Source organism: Primulina huaijiensis, chromosome 13 (assembly GCF_012295235.1).
Source record: "Primulina huaijiensis isolate GDHJ02 chromosome 13, ASM1229523v2, whole genome shotgun sequence".
Classification (NCBI taxonomy): Eukaryota; Viridiplantae; Streptophyta; class Magnoliopsida; order Lamiales; family Gesneriaceae; genus Primulina; species Primulina huaijiensis.
The window spans coordinates 1,070,260-1,089,820 of NC_133318.1; the positions used below are offsets into that span (position 1 = coordinate 1,070,260).

Below are 19,561 nucleotides of genomic sequence, written 5' to 3' on the forward strand. Positions count from 1 at the left end.
AATTGCGGAATAAAATAACCAACAAGAACACAAAGATTTACGTGGTTCACCCAATATAGGCTACGTCCACGGAGCACTGCAACTTTTATAACTGGAAGAAATATTACAACAAGTGTATACACCAATACACTCAATATTTCTCACACTCCCAACCCGAGTATACCGAGAAAATAATTTCTCTAACTCACACAAGAGAATTCCCGCACTCAAGAAAAAAATACACTCTTTTTTTCTATGCACTCTCTTTTTATCAAAGCTAAAAAGCTTTTGATTTTGGGATACAATAACTGAAGGAATTGAGCTCTATTTATAACTAATTCCCTCGTCCAATTTTTAAAAACAATCGATGTGGGAAAAGATTTTATTATTATTTTATTTAATGTGGGTCCCACCACATTAAATAAAATCTTACCTAACAGGTTCGATCGTTCTTCCAGCATGACAATTATTGAACCCAACACATAGTTAAACATATTTTCATTTTTTTTAAAAAAAAATTATAATTGATACCTATATTATATGTAGTTTATGATAATATTAAACACAAAATAATAATTCAAATAATATTAGAAAATATAAAAATCTTTAGCGTAAAAATTTAAAGTTCGGACTCGACTCAAGACAACAATACTCTAGCTTACTCTGAGTTCAAGTTACTTGCATGCATGTACATGCAAAATATACACACAAACATGAATGCATATTTTAGGGTTGATTAAAAAGCTTTAATTACCTTTACATAATTATGTATAATAAGGACTACTAACTTTTTCTTCCCAGCAATTTCCCATACGCTTCCTTCAACACTTCGTGCTAAATTTAATAACCTCGAAACTTAATCAATTATATACATATATTATTGGGATCATATATATATTTGACCTGAAAAATTATTCTAACTTAGATGATCTAATAATTAAAATTTGTCTTCGAACTTTCGATAATAGCGTTTTAGCGCGATATAATTTGCCGATCATCTCTCTACCACGAACACAAAAACGTGTATCATATATAAATTTATAATCAAGCCATAATTAAAATGTTTCGCTTTTGACAACTTTTAAAAGTTCAAATTTTAATACTTTGCTAGCTTTTTTGTGAACAGTTGTCGTAAAGATGTTTGACTCATGTGTTAATTATTTCGATTAAGTCGTGAAATTTGGGATTAAGCTGTCAACCAAATGGGAGCTAATTGTTATTATATTTTAATTAAAGGGAAATTAAAGTAGATTACAGTTTGTAATTGTACTACGCGTGCGTTCTATGCTGTAACTAAAGGTGTCATTACACTAACAATTGTTCATCTTTAATTTAGAGTTTTATTTAATAAAAAAATTTCAGATTTTACCTAAGTTTGGGTATATTGTCTTAAAATTGCTAAAAATAAAACTTTCTTGTTTTTTTAAAAACAAATTTAATTACCTAAAACTCCACGTTCAAATCAATGAGCTAAAATCTGCCCATTAATTGTTAAATTTGTAACTTAAATAAATAAATCCCAGCCCGTTAATTTTTTTTTTTTTTTACTTTTTTATATATTAAATGTGTTTTTAAGTCGGTATAAATAATTCCAAAATATTTCAAGTTTTCAGATCGAAATAATAATTTGAATGTAATCAATTTTTTTTTATTTGAAATATATTAATTTAGATATAATTTTACGTACAACTGTTTTAAAAAGTACTTGCAGCGCGAGAATTCCATCGACAAGGGGATTTTAGCTGTAAATTTAATGATAAACATAAAGTTTTAGCTCATTGTTTTTCACAAGGATTTCAGTTAATGTTTTGCAAATTAATTCTTTGTAGGGAATTTTTAGCAAATTTAATTTAACTTTTTAGCAATTTAAACTCCTAAATATAAATTCAGATGTAAGGAAAATAACAGAACTCAGAAATGTATAATAAGTTTAGTTAATCAAGCACGATTGACTAGAAATGTTTAATTATCTTTCAAAGAATTTGAAATTTAATAATGTAATCGATATTTTGTAATAAAAAATCACATATATGAATTTTAAAATTATAATAATTGAAAGGAAAATTAATTCTTAGATTCAAAGATATAATTTAATATTTAAAATTATATTTTTCTTATTGATAAGATTTTGTTAAATGATTGATTAAAATTTTTTGTCTTTCTAGATTTTTATAATGATTGACTCTAGATTTAATTTGATATGCTTAAAAGTATTTATTTTCTTATAAATTCTATCTTACCATGATTTGTAGGTATTTAATCAATGAACCAAATTTAGGGAAAAACATGCCTATAAATAGAAGAATCATATGCTACGCAATAAAAGAAGGGGAGAACGAGATATACAGACGCGGAAATATAGAGAGAAGAATCAAGTCACATAGCGTCATCATTTGAAGATCGTCGGTGTTTTAATGTGTTATCGTGGTTGTTGGAGACATCTGAAGACAACACTTATGAAAGTGTTGATTGAAGATTTTTTTTTTGTTACTCCAGTTTTTTGTCACATTGTTTTGCATTATTTGATTTCTTTTTAAGTTTGTTATTTGTTTTATGATGCAATTTGATTCCTTAACGTTTTAAGAAAGATAATTTTTCATAAAATCATTAGTGTTAGTTTTGTAAACTCAAGTTGTTTTTCGAGTGATTATTTTATCCCTAAGATATCACATCGCATACTTGTGCATAATTATTTTTGAGATATTTATATTTAAATTATTTATTTGTGTGATATATTATTATGTTGTGTGTTTCTCGCTAAATGTTACAACATTTGGTTACAACTGTGATATCTGATACGCACAACATTTTTGCTATTTATGTTAAACAGAAATCTCGACAACGTCAATCACAATAATAATAATAGTATTAAATATCAATTTTGTACACATCTTCTATTGTTAATAATTATATATTATTCGAAACTAAATATATTGTTTGTTTTATGATTTAAATTAATATATATTTTTTATATTTTCAAAATTTACTTAATACAACTTGTCCATTAATTTTTTCAGTTTTCGAAAAGTAATTTAGAGGCTCCATGGTTTTGGTTTTAGGGATTATGCTTTCTTCTTTGGGAACACTCCAAACACAAACCACTTTTCTTCCCACGTTAGGTTTTGCTCATTATTGTTTGATATTTAAGTTATTTTATATTATTAAACTATTTAAAGGAAAAAATAAAGGACACGTGTCCAAGGTAACCTCTCCTTCGAAGTAATGCTAACCTACGAGAAAACCAATAAATAAATGTTTCTTTCACTGTCAGAACACACAAAATTAAAATTTGAAAATTAATTATTGAAAAATAAAATTTCGCCACATTTTATAAATTTAACTATCACGTTCAATTTTTTTTTATTGACAAGAAATGCAATGACTAGAGTATAAGAGAGTGATTAATTTTTATCATAAATAATTAATACATTTCCAAACTATGAAATAATCAAATTTATTATGATATATTAAACGTGCAAAACAAGGTTTAATAATAATTAACAAAAAGTACTTGACGCGTTCTTTACTTAGAATTTGCATAATTACGCCAAAATAAAGTGATTTCACCTAATCAATTCTAGCCCTGTGTTTGAATAGAATGACTTATATTTGAGGTATGTTGGAATGCACTTGAAATATATGTTAATTAAAAAAAAATAACTATTTATGATTTGTTATACACTGTCACGTGAATTTAATGTGTTCTACCGAGATGGACAGATGGTGAGGGTGACAGACTCTCCATTCCCATTGAAGAAGACGATCATGTGGATGAAGCTGCTGACCAACAAATTCTATAACGATATGTTTTCATTCATATTGTAAGAATAAATGAAAATTATACGTTTTTGCAAATTCGTACAGATGCTGGGAGAAGTTTCACTATATCGATTTTGGCTTGTAAAAATGACTGCTTTTCTTGGTGATATCATACGTGATGGCCACTCATATCTACTATTACCGATTCCAAAATATTTTAAAAAGCAATCACACAGAGAATACTTTAGATAAGGTTTTTACTAAGGATTATTAAAAATTCAATGTTAGTTCGTAGAATTCTAGTTCAGTCTGCCATCTAAGAACATGTTTTAGATAGATAGAACAAGGTAAGCATAATGAAATAATAAAAAAATTTGCGCTTTCAAAAGATGAGCAAGCAAGGCAGATAAGAAAACACACAGCATACTAAATCCCGTAGTGCACATGATCCAACAAACATAGGAATTTTCTTGGGCGATAAAACCATGGAGAATTAAACGAATAGTAAAACATTTTTAGAACCATTTTTAAATTTTTGAAAGTCGTGGATAGCTCAAACAAACGACCAGTTGACGAACAGAAAACAGATGCAATTCGCGGTTTCGTCATCATTCAGAACTTTCCAAGCCACGGCTCTCTCGTAAGACACCGGCCTGCTCATGCTCGACAAACAGATGCCACCTTGAAGCGACGTAAAACCCTGAAATTAATTAGTTCAAAACGTTTTTAAAAAACGCATATGAATTCACGAGTTTCAATTTAAATTATCAGCTACATAGACTGAAGGTGCTGTATTGATGATGTTTTGGTTCGAAGGGATCGCAGTGACCTGATTCATTATGTGTGAAAACTCGGAGACGAGGTTTTTCCGGCCATGATCGTCGAAAATCTTATCCAAAGATATGTCTTGAAGTGCAACCAAGGTTGTCTCGAGCATGTCAAGACCAGCCTGGTTTGCAAATGTACAAACTGGCATCGCCTGCACAAGTTTCGTTCGTTTCATGTTATAAGATTCTAAAGAACTAAAATATTGCATGATTCAATTATAGATCAAAATATTCATACGTGGGAGACTTGAACAAATTACAAAAAATTTAATATTTTAATTTCACTTTTGAAGGGCCAGTTAGTTTGAAAATTTACCTTCATGGAGCAGCACATAATGGCATCCGAGTGATGCCATAGAGCTTTAAGCATGGATTCACTCCCTTCCCCGTTACAATTTAGAAGCTCGACTCCCATATAGCTCCTGCCAAATTATGAACGATAATTCTTTAGCTACAGCGATGAAATTAAACTACAGGTTTTGGGTTGAACTGTATCATTATATTACAAATTTGACGTACCTATAACTTTGGCAGATCCAGCGAGTAAGTGTATGTGCCTCGGGAGTTCCAAGATGTGATCGAAGACCAGCAGAACCTAGGTGAGATGGAGAGAGAGCTAACGCCACCCTTTGAACCGAAGATATGATGCTGCGAACATATTGTCGAGCCATCGAGGCGACATTGTCTTGCATGTGACTTTCGAATGCAAACTCAAATGCAATTGTCATGACAGATCTTGTAGAGCCATTTGTGACACCAAGGTCGTTCGAGGACTTGTTGCCCGCCGCTCCAGTTTCAAGAGCAGATGCAAGATCCAGCGTGCGGTTTGGACTTGAAGTTTCCTGTGTAACATATGTGGGGAAGAAATCAAGAACCGAAAGCCCCAAAAAATAGAGATTCAGATATTTAAGATGTTAATGAGTTAAAGTACAGACATGACAGAAATTAGTCATGAACACTAACCTTGACAGAATCGAGAGGAATGATGCGAAAACCAGAAGGCAAGAGAGGAGCATCATCAGCAAAAGAGGCATCTATAGGGGCGAATATGAGTTCAGCACACGTTCCAACAGTGTTTTCATCCATTCCACAGCACATCTGCCAACCAGCAAGAAATGAAAAGAGGGGGGCAAAAACGGAAAAATGATGCATAGCCACAATTTCAAATGCTTTCTCTGGGAATGCTCAAAGCACTACATTTCAAAACGCAACAGGCCTCTTGGGCCCTGATATATGGACTCATTCCCATGATAACTAGATTTCTATTTCTTGAAAAATAGTCGAACTTGATTGACCAAAAAAAATAGTCGAACATAAAGTCCAATGCTCATTCTTTTCAAAAATTGTATAATCATATGAATGCGGGCCAGTTACTTTCTCCTAATCCTATAGAGTAGAGGACAAAATCTACCTGCAAGAGAAACACGTCCCTCGGCAGCATCACATCTTCAGGAGAATGGCCAACACCTTCCAATTTGATTACCTCCAGCAGCTATTAAGAAGAAGAAAATGTAGAAAAAATTGTGTTGGAAATTGACTTAGGGTTAATACCAAGTTATATCACCACGTTTTATACTATAGAAGCATTGAATTCAATTGACCAAAAGAAAGATAAGGTGTCTATATGGGTGAACAAATTAATTCACGCAACTTGCCTCTTCGTGCTCAATAGTCTGAGCCAAAGGAAGGATAACTTGACCCCCAAAGTTACCAACTCGGGGCCCTAACAAAGTACAGGGACCCATTTTGACGGCAGCAGCTGAGTAAGCATCAATGTTGTTGTCAGCCCACTCTGATCTATGCTCACGCAGAAACCTGAGTAGTATCGCAGGAGGCACGTTCTGCACCAAGAAAGATAGGACTTGATGACAGAATTTTACAAAAAAATGCATCATAATCACATTTTCAAGGTTTGAGGTATGCTCTTTTTTATTATTACTTCTCATTAAAAAAAATAAAAGAATGCCCAAAAAGACAAACAAGGAACGCAAACCGACCTGCAGAAGCATGGATGCTTTGGCGCATAACACAGCATTGCAAATGGAAGTATATCCGTTGTTGAATGAGATATTTAACCCCATCAACTTGTCTGGATTGGAATTTACTAGAATAGTAACATCGTCCATGCCATTATTTCCAATCAAAGACCACCCTTCATCACTGAATCCATTAAGAGCCTCGTTGAAACCCCTAAGAACGGCCAAAAATGTTTCTAAAACTTGACAAAATAATATATAAAACAAAAGAAGACACCAAAAGGAGTATCTCATGTTCACACCGGCTCAGCCGAAGGCCAAGGGCACGTAGAACTGCTGGACGCCTTCCCATGTTGGTGCTATTAGGCTGTGAAACATCCTGAGCTATCTGCCTAAGATGGCGAAGAGCCTGCATTTGGGGAAAAATAAGGTAAAACAAAGGAAACAACACATAAAGCATCAACATTTGCCCTGGTGTTATTCAATTGCCATCCGAAATTAAAGAAATAAGAATAAGATTGTTACAGCCATTGTCGTCTTCTGAGCAAGCACTGTTGATGACTCATAGAGTGGCCGCAACACTTCTGGAACACTCCATGCCTGGAAAACAAAACGTTAATCGATACCGATAGAATCCAATTGCAAACAACTGTATCGTTAGGAGGTCAATTCCTCTAAAATTAAACCATACCGATTGCAATAGTTAGTAAAGGATAATCGTCTTCCAGAAAAATCTCAACAAAAGGGAATGTTTGTGTCCATTATCGACGCACAAACACAATTTGGAATTGTTTCTTGACATATTAGATGTGCTCTTAATAACAATATTTTCACTCCATGACAGAGGTCGTACCATGTCGAACATGGCATAGCTATAAGTCAAAGTACCTCTAAATTCATGTGGTCAACAATGTGGATAATTGAACCTCCTCCATCATACGGTCTAACAAGATAGCCACTGGGAAACATTTCCGCTCTCACAAAGTTCTGCACTGGTGGCATGGTTGGACCATTTTGAGTATTGCTAAGTGATCTTTCACTGACCTGAGCATTGCGAAACAAAACAAGTCCAATCATCATCAAGCTGGTCTAAAATAAAGATTTAAAGAGCTTGACTGAAAAATATACAATGCATTAAAAGTTCACTTACCACTAGACTACCATCGTCCATGACTGAAGTATAGCGTAACAACCAAAAGTCACGACCTGGGGCCAAAGTTGTTGGCGCATATAGCTACAGTTTCCAATTTCAAAAGCCCGTTAAAGCATATAAATAAGGAAAAACATATGCAAGCCACTTTGACAACATTTATAAACCTGCATGTATAAGAGTTCTACTGTTCCACCGTTTGCAGTAGGCAGCACATTGAGAACGTCCACAGCCCTGCAATAGCGAAACCACATGGGCCGATCCTTCAGGATTTCCACGACCTGTATCAAACAACCATAAGCAATTTTTCCTGACAATATAACTGTAGAATAATTAGGTGGAAACACGCAGAGAGAACAAGAGTGGAGGAAACTTACCCTGGTGGGCTCTAGACCAACCAGGCCGCAGGCTCTTGCTGCAACGCCAGTGCAACCATGAGAAATAGCAACGATTCCAATGGAATCCGGACCAGGCTACTCCATATAAACCAAAATTTAATAGGCCAAACAGGTAATATCCAACGGAAATTGCCATAGAACACACAAAAAGAGCACGTGTCTCGACATACTGTACCTTCATTCCAGGCATTTGGACCCACTCTACAGCAGTTCCAGTGGCCTTTGAAAGAAACTCTGTTAAAGTCTCTTCTGCAATGGACAAAAGCCTAAAAAAATGCAAAAAGAAAACAGAATTTAATAGAGCCATTCATAAACACACAACACAAGGTAGATGAATGATAGAGCATGATAACAAACACAATCTATTCTTGTCCTTCAAGAAAATAAATAGTTAATTCAGGAGTGTTAATGTTTTGAGAGGCCATATGAAAAAATTAAGCATGACTTTTTAACTTTGCAACAAACGTAACCTAACACTACTCACCCTGCAGGACTTGCATCCCTTGGCGGATGCTGAGGTGTCAAGTGGTGGTGTTGACCACTAGTCACCACTGATTCACAGCTTGTGTCTTTCGTAGCAAGTGCATTCTACAATGGAAATTAATAAAACAAAAAAGCAAAACCCTTCAATTTCCTCCAGAAACCACTTCGAGTTAACCAAAAAACCAAGACTGATAAAGGGATGTTTCACAACTCTCACACTTGGTGTATGCTGGCGAAAGTAACTGTTCTCATACACCAATTGAGACACTTGTTTCTGCAGCCTATCGTTCTCCTCCATTAAGAGCTTATTCATGGCTGAAAGCTTCCTATTCACAGACTGAAGCCTTGAAGCCTCTTTCCTTTGCTTTTCTCTACATCTATGTTTCCAAGCAAAGAACCAACAAATATAATTTAAGGCCCTCAATTTATTAAAAAATATCCATTAAACATTCCATAAATCACAAACCAAGAATTGACCAGAAAAAGGAACACAAATTCCCCACTCCGTCCTTAACTTTATAAAGGATTCAAACATTTATTGATATTTCAGTAAGATACTAAATAAGATTAAAACTTTACACCCTAAACATAAAATTCGACAAATCTTAATCTATGGAAATAATCACAACCTGTTAAAAAAGTGGACTAAAGCAAAAACTAGCGATCAACTTGACTAACAATTCTGTCAAAATAGAATGACAGTACCTCCTATTCTGAAACCACACTTTGATCTGCTTAGGCTCGATGTTGGATAAAATAGGGCACTCACGAATCAGCTGCTGTCGGCGCATTGAGCTCGGCTTCGGACAGTCGTGATACAGCCTTTCAAGGGCTTCAACCTGTTCAGGTGTATAGCGCACATACTTACCATTATCCATAACTCCTTCCCCGCCGCTGGCTGTCGCCGCCCTGTTACTATCCTTGCAAGACATATCCATATTTCACAATTTCAATCTCCTAACCACCCAAGAGAACCTTCCCTCTAAATATATAAACCAAGAAACTCTCACTCAAACTGCCCTTTTCTTCGCTTCAAAATAGCTCAAAATCTTGTGGGCTACTGGAAAAACCAATCTTTTCAACATATAAGAAAGAAATTTTCAACCTTCGAGCATAATCCCAATTTCTTTTTTTTGGACAATAAATACTATACTACTTTCATAAAGTAGCGGCCCAGTTGAGAATGTTTCTGATTCAGAGGCAGATTGCAACTATATACTAATATAAACGAACACGGAAAGCAAGAATCTTGATGTGTAACGGACGAACAGATTCCTGGACTGCAGCGGCACAACTTCACAGCACCAAACACAAGAAAACAAAATCCCAGGAATCAACAAAGCACCAGAAAACAAACTAAAAACACTTTTATAAGCATCATTTCTTCAATACACCAAGCATGCCTCAAATCCCACAAAGGAGCCAAATACTCCACCCAAAAAGAGCAAGTTAATCCAAAGACCGGAGATTTAGGCTTTAAAGCATAAACCCAAAACAAGCAAAATAAGCAAACCAAACATAACACCTCATCTGCTTCCAAGATTCCTTTTCTGCTTCACTGAAATTCAAATTTAGCTTCGGTTAACGCAAATCCCACGTGAATGTACGCATATCTACAGCCACATAACTACATATCGCGTGATAATACACATAAACATTAGGGAAATGGATCTGGAAATGAATGAAAAACGAAAAAGTAGTTGTTGGTAAAGAAAATGGAAAGGGAAAGGGAACATAGGAGATCGCTGAGTGGAGCACTCTGTTTCCGGATTGGCTTATTTTTTGCCACTTTATTTCTATTTTTCTTTCTAATGTCCTCGTACAGGTCTACAGGAACAGAACTACATGGGCTCCTTTGCAATCTTATTTTATCAACCATGGATTTTTTTCCTTGGTAATTAAATAAGTACATTTATAAAGATATTTCCATTATAATAGAATTTGAGCTTCAAACTTTGCCTGGTTCATCAAAATCTCAAATTTTAGTTATAATATTTATTTCTTCTAAATAAAAAAATTACTTGGATCAAACATAAATTAAATTCATTTGTACGAACAAAAAATATAAAAAAAAAAAATAGCAAGAAACCTGCGAGTCTTGTCAGGACTACATATCTTGTCCTAGCAACTGGTCAGCAGTAGGAATGATTATTATCCTAGTACATTGCCATTTTACCTGGTAGACAATATATACCATGCTTCTATTTTTAAAACACTTGATCAATTTTATAGAACAGGCATTTTATTTAATTCATTTGTAAAAAATATTATTTTTATATCAAAAATATTATTTTTTATCATAAATATAAACATGATTAACATATCTCACGAATAAATATCCATAAAATCGTCTCACAATGACATACTTACAAAAAAAAAAGTTCATCTTTCAACTTACCAATCTATATATTTAAAAATTATATGTAAAATGGAGGGAAAATGTTAATTTTAAGAATATATATAATAATAATAAAAAAAATGAGAAGAAATGAGTGGGGTGGCAGAGGACACCATGATTAGGGTTTTGCATGCGCCTCTGCTTGTTTCACACTATTTTATTTATTATATTATACTTCCAACTCAGGCAAGTCTTTTTAGGTTATGGCAGATTCTTTACTCTCGGTATGCAATATCAGTCATTTTATATTTATTTTTTTTAACACATTATTTATTTATTATTTATTATATTATAAGTGAGCAAATCACAAAACAACTTTAAATATCTCAGTAATATTAGTATCTGAGAGTTATAACAATGTGTAAATTGGCTTCGATAGAGAAAAAATATCTTGCGTTAAGGATCGAGAGAGGCGAAAAATTAGAACCGATGAAATAACACGAGCTCGTATAAAAAGAGTGAATATTTTGCTCTCCATATGTATCATATGGAGTTAAAATATGTTATACATGGATCGAGTCAATCTCTCCGTCCACTAAAAGCACCAAGAGATCATACGGTACTTTCATATTTCAATGAAAAATCGCATACGGCATAATATATCAAAGTATCAAACTATGTCCATTTTAAATACCTATGTTGACAAAAATAACAAGACATGCATGAAGAATGTAAGAAATAAAATAAACAAAACGTGACATATGAAATGTGACATGTGAGGATGAGATATATACTCTTCGTAACGCAATATGTATACGTGTGTATATATATGACAAAAACTTGTATGAGACGGTCTCACGGGTCGTATTTTATGAGACGGATCTCTTATTTGGGTCATCCATGAAAAAGTATTACTTTTTATGCTAAGAATATTATTTTATTGTGAATATCGATAGGATTGACCCGTCTCATAGATAAAGATTCGTGAGACCGGCTCACAAGAGACCTACTATATATATATATATATTTGAGCTCGGATTTCAGTCATGTAGCAAAAAAAGTTGGCAAGATCCAGGGAAATTAGGAGCCCAAGTCGGCCCATTACCAAGCCTAACTTTTTTTTCATTAATTGGTTTTAATGTTCCTGTTCTATTTATGGGTGAGTTGTTGATTAATTCGACATTCAAAAATTGGATTTTATTAATTATAATTCAATAAATCATGTTAATTATACTATTTATCTTTTTCTATTTTATTAAAATTGAGATAGCAATCATAACGGCCTTTGGTATAACCCAATCTAACATAAATAGTATGTTTGAAAAAAAATGGTATATTTATTTTCTAATTAATTATTTAATTGATTTAGTATATATATTTTTAATTTTCTACTATTAAATTTTCAAATTTAAATCATATATAAGGAGATATTTTTTATTATGTGTTTAAATTAAAATATTTTTTAAAATTTTTATTTAATTATTTAAAAAAACAAACAAAATCGTCTTGAATTGGGTTGATTGGGTTAGTCGGGTTCGGGTTCGACAGTTATTAATACTATCATGATTCAACTCGACCAGAACCCACCCGAATTGACACTCTTAAATATATTATAGTACTATGATGTATATCTCACAACGTAGATAATAAATTCATTATGAAGTGTATTGTATATTCTAAACTTATTTCTAGTCGATTCAACAGCCTAAAAAATGATAAAGGTCGTTCGAGCTCGAGACTGACATCCGTGATGTAAATGTCATGTTTCATTGATAAGGGTGTGTAAATGTTCATTCATACAGATGGATGCTAATTGGATGATGTACTGAACAACCCTTTATAAATTATTCAAGTGGTTATCACTCATCGAATGGATTAGTATGTGGTTATAGCTGTACTTTAGTTCTTAAGATCCGAGACAACATAGAGGCTTTACGTACTAGCACTGCACTTTGATTCATTTACCAACTTTATTGAGGCTCATCAGATGGCGAGGTTGGATGTAGTCTCGTAATACGTAGGAGTCAGTACATTTTAGTCAAGTATTCATCGCTCTCCTGCCGGTGAAGATATCTTATGTGATCTGATTAGCTAGTAGCACAAAGAGTCTCTGACCAGATAAATGTATGTGATTTAGGAAAATTTGTTTTTCCTAGTTATACATATCATGTCACTATTATTACTAAAAAATACATCACATCCTTATAGAAATCATTTACAACTCTCGATGTACTAATGTTTGTAGATTCGATCGAGATATATGATATGAATGTACAATATCGTACGCAATCATAACTTATTGGTTCTTGTAGGCAATGTATGTGGTACCTATGAGATCGTGAGATAATGTTATTTGACATTCTTACCATAATCCAATGGGTGCAATCAGACTTGAATTATGATGTTTTGATCAAGATGTTGATTAAAGAATGAGGCTAATTAGGGTAAGCCAGAATGAGAAAAAGTGTTGTTCTAAATCACAAGAAGTTGCTAAGCCACAGCTAGCTATATCTCTAAGCAACTGAGGGTCACACATATATTGTATTATGCGTTTATGTCGAGATAGTAAAATTCAAAGAGTTGAATTTAACGACTTTGGTTTGATGAGGATCAAACGTATTGCTTAAAAAAGAGTTTATGATTAGATTTCATTATTGAAATTTGTAGAAGTTAGCATGACTGCTAATTAAGTAAGAAGAGTGCAACTGCTAAATTTAGTGAAAGAGTTCTCAAAATAGTTCGCTCAGTGAAAAAATTTTCGTTTTTATTATATGAACAAGATTTGTACCCCCTCACATTGGCATGTCCAATTGTCGATCGGGATTATAATGAATTCATAATTATTTAATCATTGAATTTAGAATACATTATTAAATAATAACCGAGTAGTAATGATTACTATATAAGATTTTCATAAAATATTCTAGAGCAGTATTGAATTAATTGATTAATGATTTTTTAATTATAATATATTATTTATTATCATGAGTTGATAATTATTTAATTATTCCTGATATTTTCAAGATTAGAAAATACAATATAAGTATTTTAAATAATGAAACTTACAAAATCCTGATTTGTGATTATTAAACACATGTTATCAAAAATTTGATAATACATCACAATTAATAAACAATACCTAGATACGCAAATACATTTACCAGGATTCTCTTGGAATCTCCTCTTCTCTCCTGCACACAGAGAAATCGGCCAACCTTTTTGCTCAGAAAAACTCTCGGCAGCATTGATTCTATTTTGGCCATGTTGATTAAGAATCAAAACAAGGTCTCGGCCATAATGACTGATTAAGAATCAACAACCAAAGGCTGGGCAAATTGATTCAAGCATCGGCCGATTTCATCCATTCACAACTGTGCACGCTGCCGGACGTCGATCGTCTTCCAGGGAGTTGATCTCAACGAAAAATATTTAATAGTTTTCTAGTGCGAATTAGAAAAGAAAAAAAATCGTATTCAATCGTGAATCTAGTTCGGAGAACAAAGAACAATGTTTTATCCAATTGATTGTTCGTACGGAAGTAAAAAAAAAAAAAAAATTTACAACCTAAACATCTGGATAATTAGAGTCACCGTCTAGACCGCAAAGGTAAATAAACTAAACATCCTATGAATGGTTTTAAATCATATAGCGCCCAAGGGAGTTTTGATTGTCAAAACATAATAATTTTAAATTTACTCAGTTTCATGGGTGTGAGAAAGCAATACTCCAACAGTGATAGCATAGTCTAGGTTTTCGTTCGTATGATTTGTTATTATTTATTATTTGAATCGTGTTGAGTAAATTAATTTCTAACAACGTTTGAAATTCCAGAAAATTTGCAGCCCTTGAAAGTTTTATTTGTTTTGCATTATTTGTCATAGTTAGAGCCGTCAATTTGAGTTGAGCTCGTAATGCCACAAAATTTAAGTGAGTTGGGTTAAAAAAATTTCAATCTATTTAAAGGAGGGCCTAGATGGATCAACCTGCGTGAGTCGTAGGGCCCAGGCAAGCCAGCTAGAGAAAGGCTTAGGTTGGCCCGAGAAGGCTTGGCTTGTACTGTTTGATAGTTGTAGTAATAGTTGCATAACAGTTCATTCATCACCATGTAAATTGTTATTTTCGATCCTAACAAATATTTTTTTAACTAAATGCTCAAACAAACACTTATTCCATTAAATTTTATAAATTAAAAAGTGATCTTTATTAATTTATACAAACACAAACATATCACAAATTTTACTTAAAGAACACTTTTAAAATATAAACTTAAAAAGCGCTTTCGAACCAAAATATTTTTGTAACCACACACACTAAAAATAATTCCCTTCCCTCAACAACCTACTTTGAAAAAGAATCTTATTTATTTATTTCAAACTGAAAACAAAATCTTGACGAAACAACTTCAGTTAATGAGATGTTAATCTTGGAATAATATCATAAGATTATATTCAACTATTCTTATCCATTTTTACGTGAGTGATTTACATATAAAATCAATATGAATCTCATATATAAGAATAAATGTTCATTGTACGTTGGATACACATTTGGGAATACCCTAATGCTATATATGTTGAGCTCAACCGATAACTTCTTTTAGTTCGTAAATTGAAGCTCATTTAAACAATTTAAAAAATACTTGATAACAAATTCTAACTTTTTGAGCTAATAAAATAGGAACATTCAATTAATTAGTCTAATAATAATTACCTCAACCATGCCAGTGGCACATCACAATTCAACAATGGCCTGTCCTGTAATTATTTTACATTAATAAAACAAAGCCTAAGATAGGATTTTAATCCATCAAATAAATACGTTATTTATTTATTATTATTGTAATAGCGTGACGTTAACACTATACAGTATTAGGCTCGTGAAATGTAACGATAAAATATGTATCACATAAAGACGATAAATCAATGTATAGATAATAGAATGATTTATAACACTAATCTTTTACAAGGTTATATATATGACCAACTAACGTATCATCTTTTGCATCAAACGTCAGTTTAAATATTACTATTTTTAAGTAAAGAAAAAGTACCAAAAAGGGCTTACATATGGTCCGTACAATTCAATGTTGTCCCTTAGCTTCTGTCCGTCCACCAGAAGCTGTCCGATAATGCACATCCGGAAACAAAATAGACTACGAAAACAAGAACACCTCAAATTTTCGTTTATTTTCCCTGAAACAAGGGGTGTGATTTCGGATTCGGTATCGGCTCGAATTCGAAATCTTTTGAAGCTGAGATAGTTGGGGGGATTTAATATAATTTCAAATGGTTGGTGAAGACAAGGTGTGATTGTTGAGTTGAAGTGTTCCCGTATTTCGTGTGTTTGGATATATCATTTTAGCAATATAATAATAAGATTAATATTTCTTTCAATTTAATTTACAGTAACATTAGATTCAGGTGAAGGTTTCGATTAGGACGCAAGGTGAAGAAATAGATTGAATTGTTGACTCAGTGTGAAAATATATTTATATTTTGGGTTAAAAGTGCAATATTGCTACTGGAAATTAAAAAACCTATCGCTACGCTAGAAGGAGGGCTTGAACCTCCGACCTTGTGGTTAACAGCCACACGCTCTAACCAACTGAGCTATTCCAGCTTAAATTCAAAATTTCGATTTATTAAATTATTTAATTAATTTTACAGATTATATCTTCCGTCATTTTCTCTTAATAATGGAAGAAAAACTCGTTACAATTTGAATTAAATTAATTAATTGGTAAAAATGTATTGAACGATAGATGTGGTTAATCGACCGCAGACGGAACGGATGAAATGAATCGTTAACCATGCACATAAAAAGAAGTTATTTATAAAATAAAACAATGAAAAAATAAATGAAATCTTGAATCGGATTTAACCCGATCCGAATAAAATGGTACTAGATCCGTTTTCAAGCAGCCAATCCAAACTGATTAAACCGGTTCCAAGTTGAATTAGATTACATCGAACTGGTTCCGAATCGATCCGATATGATAACTGTGTGTATATATAATCTCTCAAAATGTCATCCTATCCACTTCAAATAATAATAAATAAATAAATATAGAGCCTACCTATCGATTCATAAAAGTCGAATTCAATGTCGTATTTAGGCGGAATTGAGCTTCGTATCAATAAGAACAACCGGTTATTCACTTCATCTTGGGCCGTAAAGTTTTGTATATAACTTCAAAAACTATATAATGCTTAGTGAGATCCTTAGCTATAGGGATGGGGTGGCCTTCAGCTGTCCTATATTGGAGTTATTAGCCGTTTATATAGGTTAGGGTCACTCTCCAAAACAATTATAACAAAGATGGAGGCTTTGAGTTGTAGACTAGGAATACTATGTAGCTTTATATGACACAATAATTCAATTCATAGACCACGCACAAACCCAGGCAAGGCTACAAATTCTCCATTCTGTTCTAGCTAGCTACTTCCTTTACTTATGGCACATGCCCCAAAGTGCAAAAGGCTATCGACAAAATCTACAAAATTTTAACCTAATTTTAATTTAATCCACAAAATCTGTATTCGGTGGCCAATATATCTGATATTCACGAGAAATTTAGGCTCTGATTCCAGCAGGTGTCATTAGTCCAGACGCTGGCTTCGAAGAAGACCATTAGAAAGGGGCCGGGAGGATGTCCCGACGTAGCCCCTCCGACGCTCAAGTCAGAGACTGGATATATATGGGGAGAGCAGCTAAGGGTGCTGCTGAAAAGTAATATAGTGAATGAATGAATCATACGCCAAAACCTGATATTTATAGGAGGATACCTGGACCTTTGATGGGCCTGTCTTCCATTTGAGCTAAGAATGAGATAGGGGTAATTGGCTCATCTACGAGATATCAATATCAAAATTGTATACATATATATAACTTAAATTAATTTTGTATGTCACACACAGACTCATACATAGTTGTGTTTCCAAATTTTTGTTTCTCCATCACTAATGGTGTCAAAACGAGTCGATATGTCATGTCACATAACTTAAGTGAACTGAGATGATAATTTCTCGTCCCGTCTTTTATTCCATTATGAGGGACCATCGGTCACGGGCGTTAAAAAAAGAAGAAAAAAAAAGCGGGCTTGATCACCGTGGGTGCATGGTGAATAGAAAGATCCAAAAAGAATATGCAAAAACGAGGTACGCATTTAATTGGTGGAGGATAAGTCTAAATTAAATCAAGTATAAATTAAATTAAGACTAATGCTCTCTTATCCAACTTTAAGACACAAAAGGGTATCCAAGAAAATCAGCAAAATGTAATCTTAATGAGTAACAAATTTGAATCATTGAATTATTAGTTGGGGGGGAATGGGTCACGATCATATAATGTATATGTGTCTTTCGAGCAAGAGACAGTGTCCGAACCGGACAAAATTAAATAATAAGAACGCTCCAACGGACAATTAAAATGAGATAATACGTGTGTGATGGAGACCATCACTCGGGGATTTTTTTTATTCGTGTGTGGGTTCGGTGTTCACATGAAAACAACTTTTTAAAATATATTCCGAATATTTGGGTTTGAATTTTTTTGGGTTGGCTTGTAATAGTTATGACATAAAGTAGTCATGTTGGTTGTAATTCTTGGGCACGTAAGAAAGAAGATTAGGAGGATAATTGTATTCTTTCTTTCAAGATCCAATCAAGTGTGCAAATTTGAAGTCAAGGATCTTGTCCGTCCAATGGATTTTAAATTGATTATGAACGTTACAATTCTCCTAATCTTAAAGAGCGTCTAGCTCTCAAGTTCCCATTGGTGAAACGTTTTGAATATAAATTCTAGAATCAATAAATAACATATTGGATTTAGATAGTTCGAATTTATGCATTATTCTTTTGATTAAGGTTAAAAACAGTTTTCCTATTTTTTCGTCTTGACGTTGCCATGAATCCAACTAGATGAAAAAGTACTAAAAATCGCCAAAAATTATACGACACATGACTAAAACCGAATTCTGACAACATATAGAAATTAAAGGAAAATTTGCAGTTGGGTCATGTAAAATGGACTGTTTTTCATTTTGATTATCTATGTTGTCAATTTTTAGTTTTAATATGTTATTTTTGTATTTCTTACAAATTTGGTATTTTCAAACGTGTAGTTGATATGACTCTAACAGGCTTGAAGATCCAACATAGCGGTCAAATGTACATTGCAACAGCATTAAAAATGATTAAAGTTGCAAAAAATAAAAATAAAAGACTGAAATTTAATTTTGACAATATAAATAACCAGGCCGTACAATAACTTAATTTAAATAATAAACAATCAATCTTGTTGATAGGTTGATGTACTAACTTTAATTAGTGTTATATATATATTTATTCAATAAAAGTGATTTTGTTTCTAGTGCAAAATAGCAAATAATTAATGGGGTCACAACTATGATGAGAAGGCAAGAATTTAGCGAGGAAAACAATGTGGTATTATTTTATGTATATACATTCTCTGTCTCAACTATGTTAATTTGTCAAATTTCCAATAAGTATCCCATCGCTCTCATACTCTAACGTTCACTTTATGTTGATATACATTATTATTTTAATACAAGATCGCTTCTTTTGCTATATTTTAATATAAAATCTAGATCCAATAATTTCTATTTTTTCGTAAGAATATAATTATAATTA

At 32.9% G+C, this 19,561-nt stretch overlaps 1 protein-coding gene and 1 non-coding gene across 2 annotated transcripts; both read right to left on the reverse strand.

Annotated features, from left to right (window-relative positions):
- Positions 1-4,145: 4,145 nt before the first annotated feature.
- Positions 4,146-10,353, reverse strand: LOC140991427 (homeobox-leucine zipper protein ATHB-15-like). Its single transcript, XM_073461376.1, has 18 exons — positions 9,278-10,353; positions 8,790-8,949; positions 8,574-8,677; positions 8,265-8,355; positions 8,069-8,164; positions 7,859-7,972; positions 7,692-7,775; positions 7,430-7,585; positions 7,067-7,141; positions 6,844-6,950; positions 6,563-6,755; positions 6,221-6,406; positions 5,977-6,057; positions 5,529-5,663; positions 5,085-5,407; positions 4,882-4,987; positions 4,568-4,717; positions 4,146-4,438 (listed from the first exon to the last, which is right to left on the reverse strand). The coding sequence occupies exons 1-18, from the start codon at positions 9,508-9,510 to the stop codon at positions 4,292-4,294; spliced, it is 2,541 nt and encodes an 846-aa protein (XP_073317477.1). The 5' UTR covers positions 9,511-10,353; the 3' UTR covers positions 4,146-4,291.
- Positions 10,354-16,455: 6,102 nt separating this feature from the next.
- On the reverse strand, positions 16,456-16,529 carry TRNAN-GUU (transfer RNA asparagine (anticodon GUU)). The gene has a single exon. It is a non-coding gene; the product is annotated as a tRNA-Asn (tRNA).
- Between the last annotated feature and the right edge of the window lie 3,032 nt (positions 16,530-19,561).

Excerpts from the sequence above, each read along its gene's own strand:
- LOC140991427 (XM_073461376.1), bottom strand. The coding sequence starts at position 9,510 with ATGGATATGTCTTGCAAGGATAGTAACAGGGCGGCGACAGCCAGCGGC. Across the intron at positions 6,058-6,220 it reads AGACTATTGAGCACGAAGAG|CTGCTGGAGGTAATCAAATT; the intron begins GCAAGTTGCGTG and ends TCTTCTTAATAG. Across the intron at positions 5,408-5,528 it reads TTCCTCTCGATTCTGTCAAG|GAAACTTCAAGTCCAAACCG; the intron begins GTTAGTGTTCAT and ends TATGTTACACAG.